We start from the raw sequence: 26475 nt of genomic DNA, 5'->3' as shown, positions 1-26475 counted from the left end.
AGTGCCTTGGCACCATATTATTATTATTAAAATGTATAAAAAAAAAAAAAAAAAGCTAAAGTAATTGAAAAAAATAAAGCTACGTACACACCGGGCCTTCAAACATCAACTAGTGGATTTTATTATTTTTATTGGCCTTCGTGGTCCGAAATGGAGGGTTTACGATCTGTGGGTTTACGTTAGTAAAGCAATCCGTAATTTCATGATTAGTGACACAATTTTACCGCATTCAGGACGGACAAAGTGCGAATAACACTCAAATAATGTAATATGAATATGAACTAGTTGTTGCCCGCGACTTCGTCTGCGAAGAATTTGTTTATTGCGTGCTGACAAAAAGTATACAATTTTCAGAGAAAAAAACGTGTTTTTTGTAAGTACTTTTCGGGATCTCATACTGTTTTCATAACAAATAGACGTTGCTCGAGACTTCGTTTGTAAAGAAGCCGTTCATCGTGCGATCTCACGAACTGTACAATTTCATCACGATCGATTGGGTCTTTAAACGTGAAAGCGTGACCAACAGAACAGAAAAATAAAATATATACAGTCACTGTTCATTCGAGTGTTTCAATCGTCTTATTCATTTTTCTGAACAGTTTTCTGTGAAAATAGCCGAACATTCTTACCTATATATTTTTTTAGTTATCTGGTAGAAATACAGTAATAATACAAATTAATAATAAAATTGACCAGAAAACTGAGGTGGTTGAAATGTTCGAATACCTATTATAATTTAATTCATAATATAAGTAAGGATAGCGAGCTGTCATTTAATGTCATCTATTATTTATGTATTTTGAACATAAAAAAATATATAAATATCATGGGACACTTGACACCAATTGACCTATACTCCGTTTAATTTAAGATTTAAATTAACGGTCAAATTGTAACACACGTTTCTCCGTATTTTGAACACAAATTGACTAAAAATACCTACATCTACATTTATTAGCGGTATTTATTATACTTTTACTATAGAAATTAACACAATCTTAAATAGTTTCATTGTTTCATTTAAAAACGTGTGCAAATTTTACCGTTAAGTTTCAAATGTTAAAATAAATAGAGTATAGTCCCAAACTAAGCAAAGCTTGTACTATGGATACTAGGCAACGCATAAACATACTATACTTGTAATGATAAATACATACATAAATACATATTAAACATCCAATACCCGAGAACAAACATTCGTATTATTCATACAAATATCTGCTCCGGCCGGGAATCGAACCCGGAACCTCAAGCTTCGTAGTCAGGTTCTCAATAAAAATAAATTATGTTCTACAACTTATAATTGCTTGCTTAACTAAATCTAATATGATTTATTATCTATATGTAATGACAAAAGCCATCAATTGAACTGCAGTAGCTAACGCCGAATGTCCTTCGTTGACATTCATGGGGCCGGTGTGCATGCAGCTTAACACTAATGTCATAACATGGCCGAATGCTTTTTATAACACACGACCTCATGGTCATCCACCTATATGGATAAAAGGGTTTTATTTTTAATTGCATAATTATTTGTATTATTTAATTATATCACATACATAACACAATATAATAAAATAATTATAGGATCAGGCTCAATCTATTTAGAGATGGATAAATCGGCCGAATGAATAGTTGTCAAAGTCTTATTTGTTGTGTCAAGCAAATTTAAAACAAAAACATCAACCAATCACAGCCATACACAACGATCGACGCTGCCACGTCAAACGTCAAGTCGGACTAGTGAATGAAGTGGCACAAAATTTCAGCTTTGTCGGCATTTTGTAGTTCTTCGTCTTCCGAGTAGGTTTTAAGTGACCGGCTTAGTTAAAACTCAAAATGCGCTTTTTATTGCTCACGGTAGCGATAGCCCTGCTGGGCGCCGCACTCGGAGACGATGTACCTACAGAGGAGAACGTTCTAGTTCTGAGCAAGTCAAATTTTGATGCCACTATTCAGTCGACCAGCTACATCCTGGTAGAATTCTGTAAGTATTTATCTTGACTATATTTTGGTTGACCACTGCATGAAAAAATAGTATAACATTTTTTTATCATTCATGTGCGTAGGGGGTATTGACACGTCAATAAAAAGCCGGTACAGTTACTTACTCGCTTGTATTACGCAGGTAGTGTAAACGTGTTTTTTGATCGCCATAGATGCGCCATGGTGCGGTCACTGCAAGTCGCTCGCGCCGGAATATGCGAAGGCAGCCACTAAACTCCTGGAGGAGGAATCCCCCATCAAGTTGGCGAAGGTTGACGCCACGCAAGAGCAAGAACTTGCCGAAAACTATGGAGTGCGCGGATACCCCACTCTCAAATTCTTCAAAAATGGAGCCCCCATCGACTACACAGGTATTTTTTTTTAATTTTTGATATTCAGACTGTAATGTTTGTACAGTTATCTTAGATTATGTTCAGTTTCCCAAGTGATGAGTGAAATTTTAATCTAATTAGAAACAGCCAACAGATAGATTCATTATTTTTAATTAACAATTGGTCAATTATAACAAATCCAACATGATTATTTCCAGTGCCTTACTCATTTAGTGTGTATAATTCTGTGATAACTTTGATTACATGCTTGAATAACAAGTTTACTTTTGATTTAGATAAGTAACTGGAATATTTTAACAGGTGGTCGCCAGGCTGATGACATCATCTCCTGGTTGAAGAAGAAGACTGGTCCTCCGGCCCTTGAGGTTACCTCCGCTGAGCAAGCCAAGGAGCTGATCGCTGCCAACAAAGTCATTGTGTTCGGTTTCTTCCCTGACCAGGAGACCGTCAAGGCTAAGGCTTTCCTGAACACTGCTGGTCTTATTGATGACCAGGTCTTTGCTATTGTCAGTGATGAGAAGGTCATCAAGGAATTGGAGGGAGAAGCCGAAGATGTTGTTCTTTACAAAGATGTAAGTTATGTCTCTTTATATTATTTCTATAACTTTGATTAGTGATGAAATTTGAATGAGAATTATATAGGTACTAAATAAGATTAAATAGTTACAGTTTTCAATAATAAATTGGTTTTACCTGATAACATAGTCTTGACCCTCTTATAGGTCAGAATTTGTATGCAGTGATATGGCTGCATGTTATCTATTTTCTTAACATAGTAACTATATCTGATAATGTATAAAACATGAATAGTTACCTACAGGCCTCCAATTAATAATTATAACAATAACAGACAGCTTACAGATTTCCATTTTCCTCTATTATTTCCTCAAGTAATTTGCTACAACTAATTATTGCACAACCTTTAGACTTTTTTTTTATGAATAATGATTTATTGAACATCTAGTTGAATTTCAATAGGATGAAAATAGCTATTAATGAATATATTTGCTCTTTTGACATTTTTTAATCTCTAATCATAATTATTCTTCTCAACAGTTTGAAGAGTCACGCGTCAAGTATGAGGATGCTGAGTTTGATGAGGACCTGCTCAAGAAGTGGGTGTTTGTCCAAAGCATGCCTCTCATTGTTGAGTTCTCCCACGAGACTGCCTCCAAGATCTTCGGTGGCCAGATCAAATACCACCTCCTGTTGTTCCTATCCAAGGTAAGCTTAGTTATTAGAGGTGCAAAAACGTAATTAGTACAGTAGTTAAATTACATTATGCATGTGGGCAATCTTTGCTACAAAGTCAGAGTTCAGGCCACAAGGCTTGCAAGGAATTATATTGTTGTCTTCTGTAGTACTATACTTTCATATTAACAAGTTAAATAGATACGGTAGCTATAATGAGGATAAAAAATGTTAACTAGACAAAGGGTTGGTCTTGCCACTAAGTTTGGAAAATCTTGACAGCGCTATGACCGCATCTGATAGTTGACTAGCACAATCAAGAAATTTCAGAATAGAACTATAAATAAATAAATAAATATCATGGGACAATTCACACCAATTGACCTAAAGTGTGCGTAAGACGGTTAGACAATGAGTAGTGACTGACAGTGTTGGATATTGATTTAATATGTTTTAGCTCTCATGTCCATAGGCCTTATTTTCTAGCGCACTTGGAATCACAATCGTTTTCACCACTTCTTTCTGTTACACGGTATAAGACAAGGGTAGAAAGAGCTGTTGAATGCAATCACAAATGTCAGGGTGTTAGATAATACGGCCTGATGTCTTGGCATCGTATATGTGAATTATTAGAAGATAGAAGTCAAGACAGAAAACAGGTTTCTGGTTCGTAAGATAGACCAGTTTTTATTCAAATAGGATTATAATAACATGTTAATTAGTAGTTAATTTCTTCACATCTTAGGAACGAAAATATGTTTCCTTTCAAATAGAAAAGATAAACAATTGATATGTGCTTCCCCCTTATCAGCATATTTCACATACACACATACTTACATTGTGATGTGTTCTATTTCCATCAAACCATAGTTTGCTCACTAAATACTTTTTGATAAATTAATAAAAGTAATATCAGCTTTTTTTTTTTATTTGACTGGATGGCAAACAAGCAAGTGGGTCTCCTGATGGTAAGAGATCACCACCGCCCATAAACATCTGCAACACCAGGGGTATTGCAGACGCGTTGCCAACCTAGAGGCCTAAGATGGGATACCTCATGTGCCAGTAATTTCACCGGCTCTCCATGTTGAAACACAACAGTGCAAGCACTGCTGCTTCACGGCAGGATTAGCGAGCAAGATGGTGGTAGCAATCCGGGCGAACCTTGCACAAGGTCCTACCACCTGCAGCTTATATTACATAGGGTTTATTTCACTTGTTAATATAACATTTTGTATGTTGTACTTGACTCAAAAATTCACGAATTTTGAGAGCGGTAATAATACTAGCACTCGACTCGTAACACATGAATATATTCTAAGGGAGGATAATGGGGGACTCGACCCCCCTCCCCACAAAACCGTACTCACATATCAACCTCCTAAAAATAGAGAATTTACGGAAACTTCGCTGACCGAAAAGAAGCAAACGGCCGGGCGGCCTGGATGAATTTTATGTGTGTGAATCATGATAGTCTTTCATGACATGAATTATAGCATTATAAGTCAGATAATTATGTTAAACGTCTTTAACTGCATTAATAAAGTGGTAATTACTATCGCAACTCCTAACCGCGTGGTCGTCGCACATGTTCACATTTGACAATCGCTGACACGTATGTACAAATACAACATGCAGAAATCGTCCTAAAATTATACAATTCTGCAGTGAAACTGAGTGAAATTAATAGTACGATCTAAAGATTCTATCCAGTCGTGAGAACGGTACTGAATGGTGAAAGTTCAACGCAGGTCATCTGTAGGTCGCAAGACGCAGAGACCACGTTGCCTGTGAAAGTACTTACAACGAAATAACTAGTTGGTTCAGTACAAAAAACGTTCCAACGTTTGCCGTATCTCGTTGATAAGTGGGCCAGTGATCCCGTTACTACTGTTCGAGATTACGAGCGTCAAGTTGTCAATTAATTAGTGGAGTGCGAGAAAGTACAGGATCAGATTTTATTTAAAATTCATTCGAAGTGTCGAAGACGCCGGCCGACTGAACTATTTGCATTTGTTGAATCATCGGTTTGAATTAAGCGGAACTGGTTTTAGTGCTTCATTTAATGGAAATATATGCCAGTATTTTATGTTATAATTAGGTAGTTAGCCGTCGGTACGGCGTTTAGAATCGTAGTTATACTTATATAATTTGTGAAGATACTTAGTTTTCGTTACATAAAATCAACTTAGGTGCGCTTAAATGTCGCCTCTGATTGAAGCAGTTCAGCCTCGCCATAAATCCTAGAAATAGAAACCTAAAGGCTACGAAGTTGCTATGAAATAATGACTCATGATTTTTATAACTAACTTTTACAAACTTTCTCTTAGAAAGTTCATTTTTTTTGTCTCATATTTAGATATTTTTTAATGTAGCGGTAATCAATCAAATGAATGCTGAAGTCGCAAAAACTGTGCACTGGAACTTTATTTAACTGAATATAAGCGTGTAAGTTTTACTAAATACTAACCTTTACACGTGGCTTCGCATGCGTAAAACATTAGGTCCCACTCCCACGCCAAACCAACCGCGCGAAATGTCATGTCTCTAATCTTAACAGTTGAAATTTTAGGATTTTATCTAGGGATCCCGTAGGAATATCGGAAAAGAAGTATCTTTTTTGTTATTCCAGACATCATCCTCATACCAAATTTTGCCACATCTATCCAGCAGTTTCGTTCAGTATAAAGAATTAACAAATACACGCACGCATGCACGCACATTCTTAAATACAAACTTTCTTCTTTATATTATTATGATTTACATCCTCGTACTATCCATACATACTTTATTAACACTAAGAATACCGTTGACTGTTAAATAAAGCGCAAATTGTTCATTGAGAAAGATCTTTTTAAAATATTCATTTTATAACAAAACAAAATTATAATTTATTGTCGTCTAGCTAGATTTTAAGTAAGTACTACTCTGTTAAAAAAAGGTGGAATTAGGAGGATATTGTATAGGAATGTCCATGAATGTGAAGATACAAACACGACAGCTACAAGTTTCAACCGACAACTTAACACGATTATTTGTTACAGAAAAATGGCGATTTCGAGAAGTACGTTGAAGAAATCAAGCCCGTTGCCAAGAGCTACCGAGACAAGATCATGTCCGTTGCCATCGACACCGACGAAGATGACCACCAGAGGTGAGACTAATGTTATTACATCATTTAAGTGTTTGACCGAATACACTATTTGAAACTGAAATTCGGTTTATGTTTCAGTTTCTTTATTCGAGGGCTACTCTAGTATCTATTTGTTAAACTTTTCTTGATTGTAAAGAGTATTGTTATTTGTATAAAACCGTTTATCTACCTCGCGTAAAAATCACGTATCTGCGCTGTTGAAGGGATAATTGTAACTTCATATTTGTTTTATTACGAAAAAATTGGAAATTGGCAAAATTTGACAGATGTGTGGAATTATTCAAAGTTACGAGGATTTGCACTTTCCCTGACGAAATTATGCTTTCCTGCCATCATCATTCTTAGCTACATAATATGGCTTGCATTAGAGTAGAGACTCCACACGTTACCGCTTGCTGCTGTGAATGTTAAAATGCCACATTAAAGATAAAATGTTGTTCGCAGAATTCTGGAGTTCTTCGGCATGAAGAAGGAGGAGATCCCGGCCGCCCGCCTCATCGCTCTTGAACAAGATATGGCCAAGTACAAGCCTAACTCGAACGAGCTATCGGCCAACGTTATTGAAGTAAGCAATTACATATTACATGTTTAGAAATAGGTAGACGTTGTGAGGACTCCCAGTACTTTCCATATGGTCTGGTGTATCGAAATTTTGATATGGAAATTGATTTCGAAAAGAGTGATGGGTTTCTTGTTCAATTTATTGGGCCTTTGTCGGCTTATTCTTTAGTTTTTTTTTTATTAGCATATTGGATTGGAAATAGTGGCCAATAGTCAATAGAGTTGCCTTTAAAATGGAAATAAAATTAATGCTTCCTTAACGCATTCACTGCCACCGACGCACATATGCGTTTCTTCGCCCAGTGCCGCTGTCATAATTATTTATACATTTTGAACGTACACGTGCGTCGGTGGCAACAGTGGAAGTCAGGTGGCAGTGAATGCGTTAATAAATATATATGGTGAAGCCGAATAAAACCGCTTAAAATCATGACCGTTAACTCAAATACGTAATACATATTTGGTTGTTCTAAAGTGTGATTATCTAATTAGTACAATAATTAAACCTGCAGTGTCAACTATTGTTTAGAAACTACAGAACATAATTCTCATTTTACAACCTGCTACTCAATGCGTGCAAGCTTATCGGATTAGTTTGTGACTTTAAAACGGCGGATCAAATGGTTATTTTGAAAACACATTAGTAACGAGCAATGAAACACGCAGGTTGTAAATTAATACTTTCACGGTTTCTCTACTTATCAGGTTATTTTAGTAGGTCAAGTAATTATCCTGTGGTGTTTAAATTGAATTCAATAACATCTTATTAAATAATTACCTAATAAACATCGATATTTGTTTTAGAGACGACGAAAACAATCTTCAATGTACATTTCTGTTTAAATTTACTTAAATTTACATGTATCCGGAACTGTTGTTTTATGTAAATCGACATTAACTTCCAACGCGTACACTAAGTTGAATGAACACAAAAGGCTATAGAAATGTTTTGTTGTTCGCAAGGTTAAAAAATATACATAATAAAGAAAGCGAGGCTAATCGCAAGACCACGTGTTGATGTTCCAACAGATATCTAATTGTTAGTGACCCTGCCATGTTGTGGTACAGGTACAGATTACATAAGACACAGTGTATATAGCACCTTAGCCATATGGGCGCCTCGCCTTTTAATAATAATAAACTATTTCAGGTTATTACATTTATAGACTTGGGTTGTTTCTTAGGTAAAAAAATATTTACTAAATGTGATTTATCTTTGCCTCCAGGAATTTATTCAGTCATTCTTCGCTGGTACCCTGAAGCAGCACCTGCTCACCGAGGAGCTGCCCGAGGACTGGGCCGCCAAGCCTGTCAAGACCCTGGTCGCCACCAACTTTGACGAGGTCGTGTTCGACACCAACAAGAAAGTGCTCGTTGAGTTCTACGCGCCTTGGTGAGTCTATTGTTCCTTGGTCTGACAACTTCAATCAATGATGGGGTGAATATTCAAACGTTGTCATTACCTACCCACGTTTATCAGCACAACGGAAAGACAAGTCGCAAGAGTTTTGATCACGCTAGATTTAGCATGTCTTGTATTGTCCTCAGTTCTCATAAAAAGTTAATCCAGAGAATCCAGAATCCAGAGAATCTCTTTTAATAATATTTGCGGAAACGGTAAAGACGAATGTAAAAACGCAGCAAAAACGCTGAATATTTACTCAATGATAGTTAACCATACAAATCTATTGACTGGAAAACATTCCGTTGTGATACAAAAATTGCCTAAACTATTGTACTTATGGTTAATTTTCTGTCACACAAAGATAAATTTCATTCATATTTTTTACTACCGCTGTTAAAGTATCCAAAATTTGGTTAATATGCTTTATATAAAAAAAAAACTTACATAAATATATCTTGAAACTCACATTTATACACTGAATACAGTGTCATTATTTATATAGGTATGACGGTAATTAGTATTATTATTTATAATGCACAGGCAGCTTATAGCTGATGCGTGCATATCATTGTTCACTTGTGTAATTGTCTTCAAAGTACTTATCAAATCTGTTGTGTGTGCTTGTTGCAGGCATTTCACTCATAAAATAAAATCATTTTTACACGACACAGATATTGGTTTACGACATGCTAAATGTTCATTTTCGAAGCTCATTAAGTTATAAATATTTTTTATGGGCGATAAATAACCATACACCATAATGTTGTTCAGTCACATTGCCCGTAAACATGAGCGAAAAGTCATGAAGTTTTTTTATTTTTTTTATTCTAATGGATGTCAAACGAGCAAGTGGGTCTCCTGATGGTAAGAGATCACCACCGCCCATAGACACCTGCAACACCAGGGCGATTGCAGACGAGTTGCCAACCTAGAGGCCTAAGATGGGATACCTCAAGTGCCAGTAATTTCACCGGCTGTCTTACTCTCCACGCCGAAACGTAACATTGCAAACACTGCTGCTTCACGGCAGGATTAGCGAGCAAGATGGTGGTAGCAATCCAGGCGGACCTTGCACAAGGTCCTACCACCTGAACCTGAAGTGACTTAAAGTGAAATCCCATTAAGTACGAAGAATTTCCTAAACGTTGAATATTCATTACTTTCATTAGTAATAGACTAAAAATTCCTTTATTAGCTAGCCAGCTATTCTCGGCCACTTCATCGTCTTTCTCTCGGTACACACCTGTTATTAGTCATTACTATGTGTAGATTGCTTTTAGAACTAGGAACAAACATTCTAGGCCTTACCACAAAACTTTTATACACGTCTTAGATAAACTAATGGGGGATAAGTGCGCCTTTGTACATCTTATTCTGTTGTTATCTGTTAATTTCATGTGTTTTATGTACAATAAAGTATACAATACAAATAACTAATTGATTGTAAAATCGTAGTTTTATCAAAAATATATTTATATAGTGCCTATGGAAGCGTCTTGTAACGCAAAATATCCTATTTATCGTAGCACAAGATTAAAGAAGTTTTCGTGGTAAAACTTTTTTGTGGAATTCATCACATGGCCAATTTTTATTATTCTCAAGTTTTTTCAGCTGAAACTGAACTTCCCAAAGAAAAGAAGAAAGAAGTTAGGTTAGTCTAGACTGCTAACTCTAAACGCGGCTTTCGCATAAATATTCAGCCGGTATACTCGTGTAGTCAATAATTTGTACGACGCGATAGGCCACGGCGAAGTCATTGACACTTTAACTATTCTTAAACTTGTTCGGTGCCTTACGCAAACTTGGGACACGACACGTATGCGCTCATAGATCGTCAATATCTCTGATATAGGGTATCTTTAAATATGCATTGATATTGATGTGTTATCTTTAGGCATCGCGGTTTTGTGTTTCGATATTTGAGCATTAGCAAGCAATTTGTAAGTGGATATGATGCATTTCAAGCTGTCTTTAACGATGCTCACTAGGTACAAACACAAATACTGGCTACCGGGTAGAAATGCCATAGACTTTGAAGACAACAATGTATAGATGATGCTACTGGGTGTTTTTTGTCCATTCTCACTTTAAACATCCGTTGACGCCAAGCTTCGACCCAACCCAAACTGACCGACGCACAGGGAGCTAAACTATCTATTTAGTATGTAGTCTAGAAAACCGAATTGCTAAAACGTACAGGAAAAAAAATATCATGTGGTATTTTTTACCCAGTAGCGACTGCCGCCGAGTTAATTTCGAGTTCCGATTTTACTATACTTTCAAGTTTTATCCCTTTGTTTCTGAATTGTGTTTCTGTGAGCTAGCTAGTACGTACATAGTTTAAGTAGAGTTGATCATGATTTATAACTTTTATAAGTATTGAACAGACAAGTTACAAAAAACACAGAATAACATCATATGCCCTTGAATAAAATTCATATAATTTATATTGCTTTTGTTGAAACAGTTGCCAGCCGTTGACTTGACACGTGTTATCAATGCTACGAGCAAAGCAATACCTACTTATTCACTCCTGTCCTGTCTTACGCTAGTTTTCAACAAATTGCATAATACCATAGCTTTTCAAGGCTGCAAGCGTGTGCTTAAGCTCTATAATTTCACAAGTCGTCATCTATCGGGTCCTTTCCAACTACACACTCCCACGACATAAAATTCTGATTAAGTACTAGGTTACTACGAACGATCTGATGTGGCGTATTTGATAGTGCCTCACTAGTACCTACCTACATACTACTCGTAAAGTATACAGCTGCTCGGTTGACGTGGACCCGGCAACGAAAGCATGACGCAACTGTTTGTCCCGTGTAATTTGCACAAGTGTCCCTTGAAGGCGTTCATTAAGATTCACTGGGTCGCAATTAATACAAATATTTATGTCAAAAGTCTCCCGCTTTGTTCAATGGTTCGGATAATGTGGAGCATTATGTTAACTGTCGTTGCTACTTCGCAAGATGAGTAATCGTGTTGACATTAGACTACGTGGCTCAAGACAGAAGTGGGTGTTAATGACTAACCAGATAACAAGCAGATACTTACTGCTCTAGAAATAAAAAAATGCAAGTAACATTATATTGCGGCGCTTGATCAATCACTTGTAACTCGTTCGCTTCGCGGCCACGCAATGTGCACTTGCATATTTTTTTTTTCTTTTGAAACCGGGTCTAGGGCTTCATGTAGGTAACGAACGTGTGTAATGAAATGATAAAACGAGTTGATTTTGCGAGTTCCTTTCGTCAACTCACTGACGTGTTTCATGAATTTTACCAAATCACTAAGCAAATCTTGTGATATGAAAAAACAAGTTGCCTTTTTAGGCTGATTTCGTCAATTGACTAAACAGATTCAGGGATTTGATCAAATGACGGCTTCGCCATTTTAACATCCTGCGTGATTTGGTCATATCCCTTAGAGATTTGTTCAAATCTCTGTTTTGCACATTTCACTGCGACATATCCACTTTTTCGTGCTATTTGAATAGAAGAGACATCGTCTTTACTACTAACTACTTAATTGTCAGTTTATTAATTAGGTAACACCCACGATTTCGTTAACAAAGCTTTTTCAATGCGTATAACTATGCATATGCGTAAATAACTGTATTTGTATATTTAACGAAAAACTTGCTATGAGTTTAAATCGATTTGATTCGGTTAATGTAGGTACAAGTACTCGGGTACATCGTTGTGTCTAATTTGTCTTGCTCTACTACGAGTTAGGAAATGAATTTCACAGTGCAACTTGCCAATTTCAACTTTAATCCATGAAAAAACATAGTGGTTTTCTATAAACACTTTCATTCAAGATGTGAAACATAACTGTTGTTTTTATACAAATTTACTGATTGACATTCATTTAATTGAATAGTTAATTGAAACATTGGAACTGGTGGTTATAAGCGATTTGAGAGTCAATTATTATTTTATCGACCACAAACCTACTCATTAACAAGTAATAATAATAAACGAAACGGTGGTTTTCTTTTTTATGCTGCTTGTCTAATGGTAATTCACCCTTTGTCAAGATAACTATCAAGTTAGAGTACTTAGATACATTTACGAGATACAATCAAAACCATTTGTGCAGAATGTTGTCAGCCGATAGTAATTATTCCCAGTATTATTTAAAACAATATCGAGGGCTTCTATAATTTCTCACAGCACAATATTTGACTATTTTTTATTTATTTTATAAATCTGTTAGGTTCATTAGATTAAGTATAGCGTACAGCGGTGTCAAATATATGCCTACTATACCTATATGTACAACATGGATGTGCATTCGAGTATTAAATCAGTTAGCAACGAACCATCAAAGTGTTATCATTACGGCTCCTTCTAACCTCAAATCTAACAAGTGGCGTCGAGGATGGGAGGATGGGGTGTGGAAAGCGTAAGCGTATAATTAATAACAGAAATAAATACTAAGCGTGTGACGTCCCTGCAAGAAGCACCATACCTATTGCACAGAGAAAAGCGTTTTAGAAAGAGACAGATTAATAGATTTTTCAAAAAATCACTATAAATTTAATTTTTAAGCAGATTATTTTTTTTGTTTCACTAAACTTTGGATGTATATATCATAATCAAATACAGGACATGGCAAATTCAAGAGTTGTCAAATACCGTATTGTTCGAGCAACGTGTGCGTTAGTCTATTAGCTGTGTAAAAAACATGATCTTTTATTCTTCTTGTGTGAATCTTGATTGTGTTTGCAGTGCCAAATAAACGTTTTTTTTTCTTGATCAGGTGCGGCCACTGCAAGCAGCTAGTCCCGATCTACGACAAGCTCGGCGAGCACTTCGAAGCCGACGCCGACGTCGTGATCGCCAAGATCGACGCGACAGCCAACGAGCTGGAACACACCAAGATCACGTCCTTCCCCACCATCAAACTGTACACCAAGGACAACCAAGTGAAGGACTATAACGGAGAGCGGACGCTCGACGGACTCACCAAATTCGTGGAGAGCAACGGAGAGGGCTCCGAGCCTGTGCCTAGTGTGGTGAGTTTACAGTATTTTTATATTATCCATTGACATCTATGTACCTTATGGCACTAGACTAGCTGTTTGGAACAAAACGCGCGGCGCATCAATCATCAATATTACTTTGACATAACACTTGTCACGGACGTCAACAAACGTTCACCGAAACGCGCTGTGAACTTATTTTGTGCGCCGTTTTAATGTAAGAAACATACAGTATACAAATCAAGGAAAGGAAAGTCTGAAACTATAAGACATACGAACACCTGTTCTTAGAAATCATGTCATCGATAGTAACAAGAAAAACCGCATTCATAGATTAAAAAAAACTGGTACTCAGCATGGGAATCGAACCCAATTGTTTTGAAAAATAAAACTTACAGTTAGTTCCTAGTAATCAGGGCAGTAAAAAGAATTAATAAGGTAAAAGTAATTTTGATTCTGATGTAACAATACAATAGATAACCGATAAGATAATGTTCTAGCAGGATACCATATGATATCGTATACAGCAAAAATAACAACTTCGCACAGTTTTCAAGCCCAAAAGAGTAGAATCTAGTACTGAGAAATCTGATGTGCTAAGCCAAGTAAGGGCAAATTTATATAGTCAGTCGCTTACTGTCTAAATCATTTTTTATGAGTCAGCCTGTGTCAATTCACTTCTGGACATAGGTCTCTCCCATGGCTACTGAGCTATGAGTACTGCGAGTTTGCTCTAACAATTTTCAGTCTGCGCAAAAATGAACATTGTTTAAAACTATAAATATTTTTTTATTGCAGAGCGAGTACGACGAAGAAGACGAGGTGCCAGCCAGAGACGAGTTATAAGCGCTCTGCACCCATGAGACTTCCGTAGCATAGTCTGTATAGATTTATATTTACTTTTATACTTAATCTAACTCTGCATTTCGTTTGCTAGACTGTTTGTTACTTACGATTGAAAGAACTCTAAATTATGTTGTGGTTGTACTGTTTACACATTTTGATATTTGAGTTTAATACTCCGAGAACACTTCTATTCGACGGGCTTCTCTTTTCCGGACTGCCTCTCTTCCGGTAATAAAGATAAATTAAAAAGTAGATACGAAATCTCCATAGGGTTGTCGCTAAGACATTACAGTACATTTCGAATGGCCAGTGTCTACTGTTTAATCGTATCTATAGTAAGCATAATTTATTTGATGGGCAGCATGTAAGTGCATGTACAACTCTAACATATTTATAATTTCTGTATCATAATGATATGTTATTAACACATTCCTTAGTCTGGTACTAGAGGTTGATGTATCGAACAATAATTTATTTAGGGACGCATTTTAGACATTCTTTTAATTTAAAATATCAATTCATCACAATGGGTCTTTTATGGCGTGTAGCAAGGCAGCCTTATTTTTGTAACAGTTTATATGTGTTTTTATACTTGTTGTGTTTGTGTTAAATTCACGAAGGTGCTTTACTATCAATTTAAAAATGTGTAACCCCGCTATTTTCCATTATTAGTTGTTCGGTATTTATTAATCGTGAATTTCGGTGTTTCTGTTGTAAAACTGTAAATATTATCCATATAAAATCGCCTGAAGGGGCCTGGATACGTGTATGTATTGTGAAATACTTATTGTCGATACAGAAATTGATAAATAAACAAAATACAAAATATTTATCTTGTTTTCTTTGAACTGAAATGTTATCCTTTGTGTGTATGAGCATTTGGAATGGTTGGGAATTACAATAGAATTTACGATGTTGCATAAATGTACTTCGGACACTCGCGGCAAATCAAATTTCCACATTGACACACAAGCTAATTGATATCAAAATCAAATGTTTACTACAATCGATTAGCTGTTTTGTCGTGAGAAGATTGCAAATAGTGGAATTTACTGACAGGTTTTTTCATGGAAATTATAATATCGATATAGTGTAGGAAATTAGTACGAGTCGTTTTAAACGAATTTTACACGCCAAGTCGAGCAAAACAAAACAAAGGCTAGAATTTACAGTTACTTTGGCCTAAATTATATTAAAAAGAAAACAAATAAGGTCGGTATCATACTTATTTATTTAATATCTTAAATACAATGATTAAAACGTAAAATAACTTTAAAATATGTAAATCATTAATCGAAACACTCATGTAACAAGCCCTCGTACTATGTCGTCATCGATTACAATCAAGGATCTGCTACATTTTTTCAAATACTTCATTAACATTTACGCATGGAAGCATGCCAATTTATTTTTCAGAGCTTTGTGTATTCAAAGAACTTGTTATATGGTGATTCAGTGAGCGATTTGTTCACCTTTTATAGTATATCACAACAATACCGAAAATTTTCAGACTAACATGGAATGATTGTGTTACTCGTACATATTAGCAGCAGTTACTTTGGTAGAATATAGAGAGGTAACTTCAGTCCACTACAACGAGTTAATATCGCCCAACGAATTATTTGTACCGACGAGGGCGCACCCGCAAGGAGAACAATCATTAGGCAAGTTATTAAAACAAACTTCATTATCGAGACATAAAAATATCATCAAAATAGTCAATAACTTAAATCTTCAATAATAACAACAAAAACCTTCAAGTGCAGTCTGTTATAAATGTACAACAAATAAAATATATTTTTCATGATTTTAAAATATACTCTAAATTAACCTTTTCGACGCCAACGACTCATATATACGCACCGCAGGTTCCACGCCAACGACCTATATATACGTCCATTACTTCAATGCAAAAGCAACCTTCGTTCAATTGTGTTAAGGTTCAATTTTAGGCATTGCAATATAGAAGCCTGGTGTGTGGGTGATAGTGATGTAACGAATATTCGCATATTTTTGAATATTCGCATTCGCAAAATTTCTCCGAATGTTTTGCGAATATGAATATCAGAAAAAAAATACAATTATTAGATAATAGTAGCTTAATAAAATCAAAATACATTAATTTCTTATGTTTTTATACAAAAAAATAACTTTACCTTGTGATCACATTATCAGTATTCACTTAATCATTTGGTATTAAGTATTTATTTATTTACTTCGCGACGCGTTCGTATAAACTCGGTAATTCTCGGAACAAAATACAAACGGAACGCACTTCGTTCGAACAAGACTGCCATAGACAATTTGGCGCCAGAACGAAAAACTGAATTATTCGCATTCGCGAATGTCGGTAGCAGATATTCGCATTCGCGTTCGCGAATGTTCAAAAAATGACATTCGTTACATCACTAGTGGGTGATGTCTTTTGTATTTGACGTGGCGGCGAAAAGATGATGTTCAAAGAATACTATGTTGTTATTAATATCACATAGCGCATGTAAAGCCCGTAATTTAAAATTACTCGGCGATTTTGTAGTCTCAATTCGAAGCTCCTGTGATCAAACAAATATATTAAACGAATCTCTCTAGTGTAAACTTACCCTAATTTAATACATAAGTAACATGGTCACTAACATTAAGTTATATTTAGCAGTTAAATTACTACAGTGTATCAAAATATTTCATACTTGCATTTCGGTGAATCAACTTTTATCAATAAATACTATTAAATATGTTGTTTTTGTAATGCTGTTCAATAAAATATAAAAAAGTCAGAAAGAAAGGGAACAAAAGTACAACCTAAACCAATATGATGGAAAAAATAGTAAACAGGTACATTTTGGTAAAGCGAAGACGTCAAAATCAGAAAAAGGTTGAATCACCCATTTGTGTACTCAACGAAGTGCGCGGATAAAAACACTAAACGTTGCAACGTCCGATGTGTACTTTTTTAATCAAGTCAGCTTATACAATTAAAACTATTATAAAAGCCAGGCACCAAACGGCATTGAATACGAGTGAATTATCATATTACCACATTTACCTATCGAAAACAATCCACGTGTTTTAATTATACAAATACATAATTCGATGCCAAAAACAACATGTAGTCTAACTGCTATTTACGTAATAATTATACTCGTGTTGTTTTTTTTTAAATGCCTGGTTGTTTTTTGGGGGTGTTTGTGACGAATCAGAGTGCGAACATGGCGTCTTGGTCCTCCTTTTTGATCTGTCGGTGGCGCGGGGTTTGCTGTGGGGTTCTGTCACTGGCATTTGGTAGGCTGTCGGCGGCGGCGGCGCGTTCCGCGAGGAACTTGTCGAAGTCGCTACTGGTCACACTCTCTTGCGCGCCGTTGGCTTCGGAAGCCGCCTGGAATGGTAATGGATTGTGAGTGCATGAGACAGGGCCGACTTAAGACTTCTTCCGGGAGTCATGCTTTTGGCGCCCTTTAAGATACGACAAGCGACAAAATAACAGGTCCTGTTTGCGAGTCGGTAACAGAGCCGGCTTTAGTCATCTAAGCGTCCCGGGCGAGTCATGCCTTTGGCGCACTTTTAGATACGACAAGCGACAAAATAACAGGTCCTGTTTGTGAGTCAGTGACAGGGCCGGCTTTAGCCAACTAGGCACCTCGGGCGAGTCCTGTCTTTGGCGCCCTTTTAGATACGACAAGCGACAAAATAACAGGTCCTGTTTACGAGTCGGTGACAGAGCCGGCTTTAGCCATCTAGGCGCCCCGGGCGAATCATGCCTTTGGCGCCCTTTTAAATATGACAAGTCACAAAATGACAGGTCGTGTTTGTCGACTCGACTCAATAAATTGAGCATCGGTGCAGAACTTTAAGTGTAAAAAAGTGTAAATATGCATTGTCAAACTAAACCTTAACATTCTTTGAAAATTAATTACTGGTACATATGGAACTAACAATATGAACGACACATCATAATTTAACAGTTACTTGCTGTTAATAAGTAATCTAAAATATCAAAGTATTTTACAGTGAAAATTACGGTCCACGTTGTTTATTAATATTTTAAATTACGAATAACGTACGAATGTACGTAAGTTATTTGTTATTTAAAATATTAATAACGTTTGTAACAAGTCGCGATTACATGCCTATTGAAGCACAACTGTGAACCTAGATTTTTAAATAGTGAAGTTTCACATCCTTTTTTTATTGAATGAAATGCTACAAGCCGTAGTTGTGATGTTACTACTGTAAGCTGTGGTTAGTGTTAATAGTGGAGATTGTGATTATATTTAAAAAAAGGAAAATAAAACAAAATAAATAAAAACACACCTTCTCTTGGGCCAGCCAAGCGGCAATTTCGTCTATCTCTCTCTGGTCCATTTCAGTGGGCTGTCGATAATAAATTTAATAAAATAATAAATCAAAACTAAGAATTAAAACATGCTAAAAAGAAGGACAAGGAATTATAAAATAAAGTTAAATCAAAATATCTTCAAGAAATCATTACTAATATTATTACCATACATAAGAAATATGTTGCCATCCATTTTACTTACATTATCATGCTGCAGTAATCAGAAGTAGAAAGAAATTGATTATTTTTTATTGTTATTTCTTTGTATAAATCTATCTATCTAGATCTTGACTTACATATACATTATACACACCTTTGAGTGTGGGAATAAAAAATCAACAACTGGGGTCTTACCCCAGTGGAATTTTGAAATAATATAATTACTTACGGCGCACTAAGTAGGAACCTATATGATACTCAAAATATATGTCTATCAGATGGCGAGTCTAATTATCTGATTGTTAAGTCAGTCACGTTACTGTTTTATGGGCATAGATGAACAAAAAAGTAAATAAATATAACAAAATCCCTAGATAACCACAGCAGTGACAACCCCGAATTTGAGATGATGTTAACTGCGAACATGGTCGTCTATCCTTTTAGATTAATCTCTCTTCTCTCGTTGACTTCCCAACGGGGTATATGACAGCATGCATTAACCAATAACTCCAGGAAACGAATCGAGTAAAACCGCCTTCAATACCAGATTAAGTGCAGATGTTTATGGGCGGTAGTGATCTCTTACCATCAGGAGACCCACTTGCTCGTTTGCCGTCCAGTAGAATAAAAAAAATATTGAGTTGGCGAACACCATAACGTCACGGCTCACTATTGTTGGCAACCCTAAAAATAAAGTACTTTATCGACTCTGTGGTTAGGCCTCTTTTTCCATTCTCTATGCACCTGTGCGATCGCAGCACACGTTTTCCAAGTGAACTTGAACTTTTACTTATTTAAAACCCCAGCACGCCAAAACCTACATAAAATACAGTTCCTGCTCAACTACTATTGCCATACAAAACATATGGGAGTCAACTGATTAGTGGCGTATATCACATATACCCTATTGTTAACATTTTCCCTATCAAACAACTAACTCACCAAGGGTTGTCCCTGCGTGGCTCGCTGATTGGCCGCGGAGGCGAGCCCCGTCGTTGTTTGTTCTTCCGCATTCGCGGCGTAACTGCTTCTGTTAAACAAAAACACGCGTGAGACAAGCAAATACTGTCATCTTCTAAATCTAAATACTTTGGACTGAACTCTAAACCAACTGTTGCTTGAGGCATGATTTAGTTTCATGCACGGTTTTAAATCGAAGCAGAAACGATTTCTTCGCTCTGCTCGCTTACTCAGCAGACGTGCCACAATTTTATACTCGCGTTAAGAACTGCTAGCTAGTTTTACGAAAAAAGATGCCTAAGACTGCGACCGAGACAAAACAATGGCAATAATTTCATCGCGCAACCACTCAGTTATTAACGCGAGTACTCTATCGCAGACATAAAACACTCGTCTCTTTCGCTCAAGCCTACAGGTTAGAAATAGATATTAGCATGTAACTCACCCCGTTTTATTATTGTCATAGCTGACATTTCGGGACTGTGCGAACATGTCAAACTCGTCCTTGGAGCTGCCTGGAGACTTGTCTGGCTGTGTGTCTTTTACAGCTGCAAAAATATTTGAATTAGAACCTTCGTCCTTGACTGGACAGGGATAAAGTTACCGCCGAATCAAAGATATGGGGCTCAGACAGAACCAGTGTCATATTTTAATACAGCGTCCGTCAAGGCAAGCTATACGACGGTCACGGGCACAAAACACTTTAGAAATATGTAAGTAAATATTTGTTTCTTTATCCTCTGTGCGCTTCTAAACCATTGGATTTTGATTGTTCTGCAAATGCCTAAGAAGGTTCCTGGGTAAATAAAGCCATGACCGGGACAGTTACTCTGAACAGAAATAGGAACAAGACGGGAGACAGTATTCACTAACGCCTGACGTTCGCGATCGCATTGATCATCTTTTTCTACCGTCGTCTTATATCGTATGACAGAAAGAAGTGGTGAAAACGATTGTGATTCATAGTGTGTTGGACAATAAGGCCTCGTGATGGAGACCGGGAATGGGACCGGTTCGACGAATGAAGTTCATTCAAATCGGATTTACATTCTCAACAATTTTGAAAAATAAAATAATGTAAATTGAATTAAGATATTTTGTTTTGCTTAAATCAAAACAAATACAAATACAATCAATTCAGTACTCACTTAGTTTGGCAACGTCAGGTACATCGTCGCTGAGATCAATCAAAGCATCGTCGTCGTTTTTCTTTGCTAAAAAAATACGAAGAACTTAAGAAGGTACTCGGTAGAAATTTAAAAAAAAGTTTTTTATAAGGTTTTATTGAACTCGCCGTGTTGATTGGATCTAAGCTTAAAGTTAAAGGTGACTTCAATCCATCTTTGGTTGACTTGAAATTTGGTATATACATCCCTTAGAATCTAAGCGTAACTAATTGTTCGTGATCGTGACTGGTTCGCAGCATAGGATACATAAATAAAATGTTCCAAAAATCATTGGTTGCAGGATGGGATACGTAAGTTGGATACCAATGTAAGTAAAGTCAACAAAAAATACAGACAGCAAAAGACAGCTTTACGAAAAACATGTTTTTAACGTTGTTATTTTTTGTGTTTTTGTTATTTTTATTATGTGTAAGTAAATAAATGAATTTCGTTTACTGAATAACTTATTTATCTTACGCGTATCAACTGAAGCAGGCACGCCCATGGCGGCTCCTAAAATGGCGGAAGGAGTAGCACCACCGGTTGCGGCGTTCCTGGTGAATAAAATAAATCGAATTAATATTATAAATTCATTAAAAAGTATATTGATCCTGGCTAACTTCAGCAGATTCATCCCCATACCATACCAAAGGGATGCAGGCTTGAAACTGGCATCAAAACCACGTTTTATCAAAAAGAAACAGCAGGAGGGGAGTTGGGCCTCCGGATCTACCACTCACCTTACGAAACACAGTAGCAAAACTACTACAAGTGGTTACAGTGAGGCCCTACCACATAAAAATATTATCCCGATCGTGACTCCATCGTCTCCATCCAATAATGATTAATGGCATGTGTTTATTCAAAGTACTTAATCATGTTGATAAAAACGCGCTCCCGCTGGGTGATCGAGCCCGACCTTATTTCGGACCCAGCGGGGAAGCGTGTTACACTTAAACGAATCCTATTACCCTATGAGGTATCTTATTGGTAGTCTTTATTCCTTCCCTTCTTAACCTAAAATTTAAGTTTTTACGCCAATATAATGTACTGAGCATTTCGTTAAGAGATAAAAAAAAACCGTTCTTCAATAAACGAGAAATCATGTACAGTTATAATAGAATTAATATGACGTATATTTACTAGTACAACAGAGTATACCGGTATTCTACAACGTAATCCGAAAAAATATTATAAATGATTAAAACAAAAAATATTGACGACCCTAATAAGCTGTCATGTCATACAACCGTAGTTAGAATAGATTATTTAATAGATTTTTAGGCTCAAGAGTTGAACAGCGGTGTATCATATGGAGAGAGCTATGCTCGGGGTTTGTCTGCGGGATCGAAGATAGAAATGGAGATCCCTAGATGAACGAGAGTCACCGACATACCCAAGCGAATTAGCTCTTTGAAGTAGAATGGGCAGTCCATATAGCACGGAGCATAAATGGCCGTTGAGCCGAAAAGTTCTCGAATGGAGACCGCGGATCGGCAAGCGCAGCGTAGGACGTCCACGACTGAGATGGACAGAAGACCTGGTTAAAGCCGCTAGGTGGATTTAGGCCGCTTCCAGCCGAAGAAATGAACGTTTATGGAGGAGGCCTATATCCAACAGTAGACGTCCTACGGCTGATATCATCATCCCAGCCTATACATGTCCCACTGCTGGGCACAGGCCTCCTCAGAATGAGAGGGCCGATATGATGATGATGATTTAACAGAGGGGTAATACCTATTTCTAAACACTATACCTGTTGTTGAGCAGCCGGGAGTGTCTCAGCAGCAGGTTGTTCAGTTGGTCGTTAGCGTGCAGCAGCGCGCCGGTCAGCGGGGACTCGCCCAGCCGCGCCACCAGCTCCGCCACGCGGCTCTGCATGGCGCGGAGAGTGTCTGCCAACTCCTGTCACACCGAAAAGATAAGTTAATATTAGTTTTGCTGTGAAACTAGAGACTGGTCGGGTTTAAGGTGTGAAGCCGCATGAATCTATTTTTGATACTAAAAGTATCCCACACGGAACATTATACAATTAAGTAGTTTCTCAGATAGATTATCAGAAACTTTTGGACACTTTTTTTATGTTGTCAGTCAAACAAAAAATTACACTAAGGGACCGTTTCACCATCCATTGATTAGTGTTAAGTGACGGTTAAATGTGATGCCGTCTCCATTTGTTTTGTTCGAATAGACGGAGACGGCATCACATTTAACCGTCACTTAACACTAATCAATGGATGGTGAAACAGCCCCTAAGTGGCCGTGTCACCATCCATTGATTAATTTTATTTGACGGATAAATGTGATACCGTCTCCGTCTATTCGCAATTTCGCACAAAACAAACAGAGACGGCATCACATTTATCCGAAAAAAAAAAAAACAATGTGGTGAAACAGGGGGTAGCCTATTAAAGGCAACCGACCGTATGTGTGAAGAGCGGCGCTGCTCAAGTTCATCAACGGTGATCAGTTTCTTAACCCCTGCTAGTTTATTCTTAGACGCGGATTCGCCCCTAAATTAAGGCTACATTTCATCATCATCATCATCCACAGCCTGTATATGCCCCACTGCTGGGCATAGGCCTCCTCTCAGAATGAGAGGGCTTGGGCCATAGTTCCCACGTTGGCCCAGTGCGGATTTGGAACTTCACACACACCATTGAATTGCTTTGCAGGGTTGTACAGGTCTCCTTACGATGTTTCCCTTCACCGTAAAGCTCGTGGTAAATTTCAAATGTAATTTCGTAATCTTTAGGCTATATTTTAATCAGCAGAATTTCTACTTATTAAAACAGATTTTTAGTTCCCGCTTACGAGGGTTTAATAGACTGACAGTATTTACTCACGTTGAGTAAATCGATGTCGCTCTGATGCGTGGCGGCGGGCGGCTGCGCAGTCAGCTCGTTCAACATGTCAGACATGACGGCCATGTTGCCTTCCACAACAGCCAAGTCGCCGCGGAGCTTCGCCGTCTGGCTCTCTGACAGAGCCACCTGTACAGTACAACAAAAGTTCAGGGGAATCAGTACCGAATCGTCTACGTAAAATGTCAAATTGAATAAGAAGCGAAATATAAGATTCCTGAAACTACCGTGAGACTCACTCATATTAAATATAATGACCCGGATAACTCACGTCTTAAATCGAGTTTAGCTCGACATGTTTCGGGCTAATCCGTAGCCCTTCGTCTTCGGGTTTCTGCTCCGAAGACCCGAAATTAATATAAGATTCCTATTAGCAATTTGCCCCATTGGCAATAACATCTATAACGCAGAACATCAAAATAGCAATTAGTTCGTGTACAATAATGTCCAAAGTACTTACATATGGCCAAAAAAAAACCGGCCAAGAGCGTGTCGGACACGCCCAGAAATAGGGTTCCGTAGCCATTAAGAAAAAATAAGTAATATTTTTCTAAGGATTTCTAAGGATTTATACGGAATCTTCCAAGTTTAGGTATATTTTATACCTTAGGCTGCTATTTACTCTTAAACTAGTAATAATTCTCAAGCAAACTTAGCCGTTATAGTTTTCCTTGTAAGTTTGATATACTTACTACCATCCTGAATTTTTTCAAATTTTTCCACCCACCGGTTTAGATTTTAGAGGGGGGGGGGGGCGACGCTCGATTTTAATTAAAATTTGCACTTTAAAGTTGAATATTTCGCAAAAATCACTGAATCGAAAAATCGTCTTAGGAAACCACTAATGGTTTTAAAAGACCTATCCAACGATACCCCACAATATAGGGTTGGATGAGAAAAAAAAATCACCCCCACTTTACGTCTATGGTACCCTAAAATTTTTTTTTTGAATTTTTTATTGTACCATTTTGTCGGCATAGTTTAAATACATATCCGTGCAAAATTCTTCTTCTAGCAGCATTTATAGTCCCTGAGCACAGCCGCGGACGGACAGACAGACAGACATACAGACAGACAGACAGACATGGCGAAACTATAAGGGTTCCGTTTTTGCCATTTTGGCTCCCGAACCCTAAAAACGGTATCCGTTAATTTCGCAAACTCTAACAGCCTTATTCATAAAAAGTTAGAGCCTCCTTGAAGGCTCCTTGAAGGCCCGATGCTAAAAAACATGATTCATAAACGTCTGTTAGCGCTAATCAGTCGATCAAGGCTCTGCTAAAGTTAGAGGAACGTAGACCCTCCTTTTATCTCCCTGCTAAGTCACAAAATGGCCGCCACAAGTTTGAACAGCTGACTTTGACAAGAGCAAAAAACCATACCGAAGATATTTATAGTGAAGGCAGGGCTACGCAAAGATTTAAAAAAAAAAAAACTGGAAAAATTATTTTCAGGAATTTGTATTAAAATCCTCTAAATTAGCAACAATAAATTAACAATAAATATTTAAAAAATTAGGATGATTAACATAATTCGGTTTTTTTGCACAACATAAACATGCGAATCGGAAATGGCGGGAAAACAACATCTCGCTTTTTATTTTTTTCCTGCTAATTTGCTGTCACTGCTGTCAATTTTTTTTTTTAATTATCGATTAGGCCATTTTTTGTCTTTGATTTGTGGCCAACATAACGCGTCTAATCCGTCTATCAGCAGCCCAACAACTAGCAAACTGCTAGCAAGCGTTTATGAATCATACTTCTTGACAACCGTCTAACAAGCTTAATCAGTCTGCTAAGTAACAGACCGATCAAACCTCAATTAAGGATTTTTTATGAATAAGGCTGTTATTCATAAAAAGTTAGAGCCTCCTTGAAGGCTCCTTGAAGGCCCGATGCTAAAAAACATGATTCATAAACGTCTGTTAGCGCTAATCAGTCGATCAAGGCTCTGCTAAAGTTAGAGGACCGTAGACCCTCCTTTATCTCTCTGCTAAGTCACAAAATGGCCGCCACAAGTTTGAACAGCTGACTTTGACTAGAGCAAAAAACCATGTACCGAAGATATTTATAGTGAAGGCAGGGCTACGCAGATTAAAAAAAAACAGGAAAATTTATTTTCAGGAATTTGTATTTAAAAATCCTCTATATTAGCAACAATAAATTAACAATAAATATGAAAAAAAAATAAGGATGATTAACATAATTATGGCTTTTTGCACAACATAAACATGCGGATCGGAAATGGCGGGAAAACAAACATCTCGCTTTTTATTTTAATTCCTGGTAATTTGCTATCACTGCTGCCAATTTTTTTTTTTAATTATCGATTAGGCCATTTTTTGTCTTTGATTTGTCAAGGTGGCCAACATAACGCGTCTAATCCGTCTATCAGCAGCCAACAACTAGCAGACTGCTAGCAAGCGTTTATGAATCATACTTCTTGACAACCGTCTAACAAGCTTAATCAGTTTGCTAAGTAACAGACCGATCAAACCTCAATTAAGG

The 26475-nt window shown here is 37.1% G+C and overlaps 2 protein-coding genes across 2 annotated transcripts; one reads left to right on the top strand and one right to left on the bottom strand.

Moving 5' to 3' along the window:
* The first annotated feature begins 1713 nt into the window (after window positions 1–1713).
* Window positions 1714–15314, top strand: Pdi (protein disulfide isomerase). Its single transcript, XM_074090854.1, has 9 exons — window positions 1714–1987; window positions 2160–2357; window positions 2640–2911; window positions 3396–3563; window positions 6575–6684; window positions 7129–7249; window positions 8472–8638; window positions 13418–13673; window positions 14439–15314. The coding sequence occupies exons 1-9, from the start codon at window positions 1840–1842 to the stop codon at window positions 14484–14486; spliced, it is 1488 nt and encodes a 495-aa protein (XP_073946955.1). The 5' UTR covers window positions 1714–1839; the 3' UTR covers window positions 14487–15314.
* Window positions 15315–15698: 384 nt separating this feature from the next.
* LOC141430247 (target of Myb1 membrane trafficking protein-like) lies at window positions 15699–24097 on the bottom strand (the record flags this gene model as incomplete). Its single annotated transcript, XM_074090855.1, is given in 8 exon segments — window positions 15699–17859; window positions 18795–18854; window positions 19921–20008; window positions 20384–20486; window positions 21087–21152; window positions 21582–21658; window positions 22861–23009; window positions 23951–24097. Coding segments are annotated over 8 exon segments (807 nt in total). The 3' UTR covers window positions 15699–17679.
* Between the last annotated feature and the right edge of the window lie 2378 nt (window positions 24098–26475).

The sequence above is a fragment of the Choristoneura fumiferana genome, chromosome 8 (genome assembly GCF_025370935.1).
Source record: "Choristoneura fumiferana chromosome 8, NRCan_CFum_1, whole genome shotgun sequence".
Classification (NCBI taxonomy): domain Eukaryota; kingdom Metazoa; phylum Arthropoda; class Insecta; order Lepidoptera; family Tortricidae; genus Choristoneura; species Choristoneura fumiferana.
Note: the sequence above shows the minus strand (reverse complement) of the source record. Positions and strands in the feature narration are given on the sequence as shown.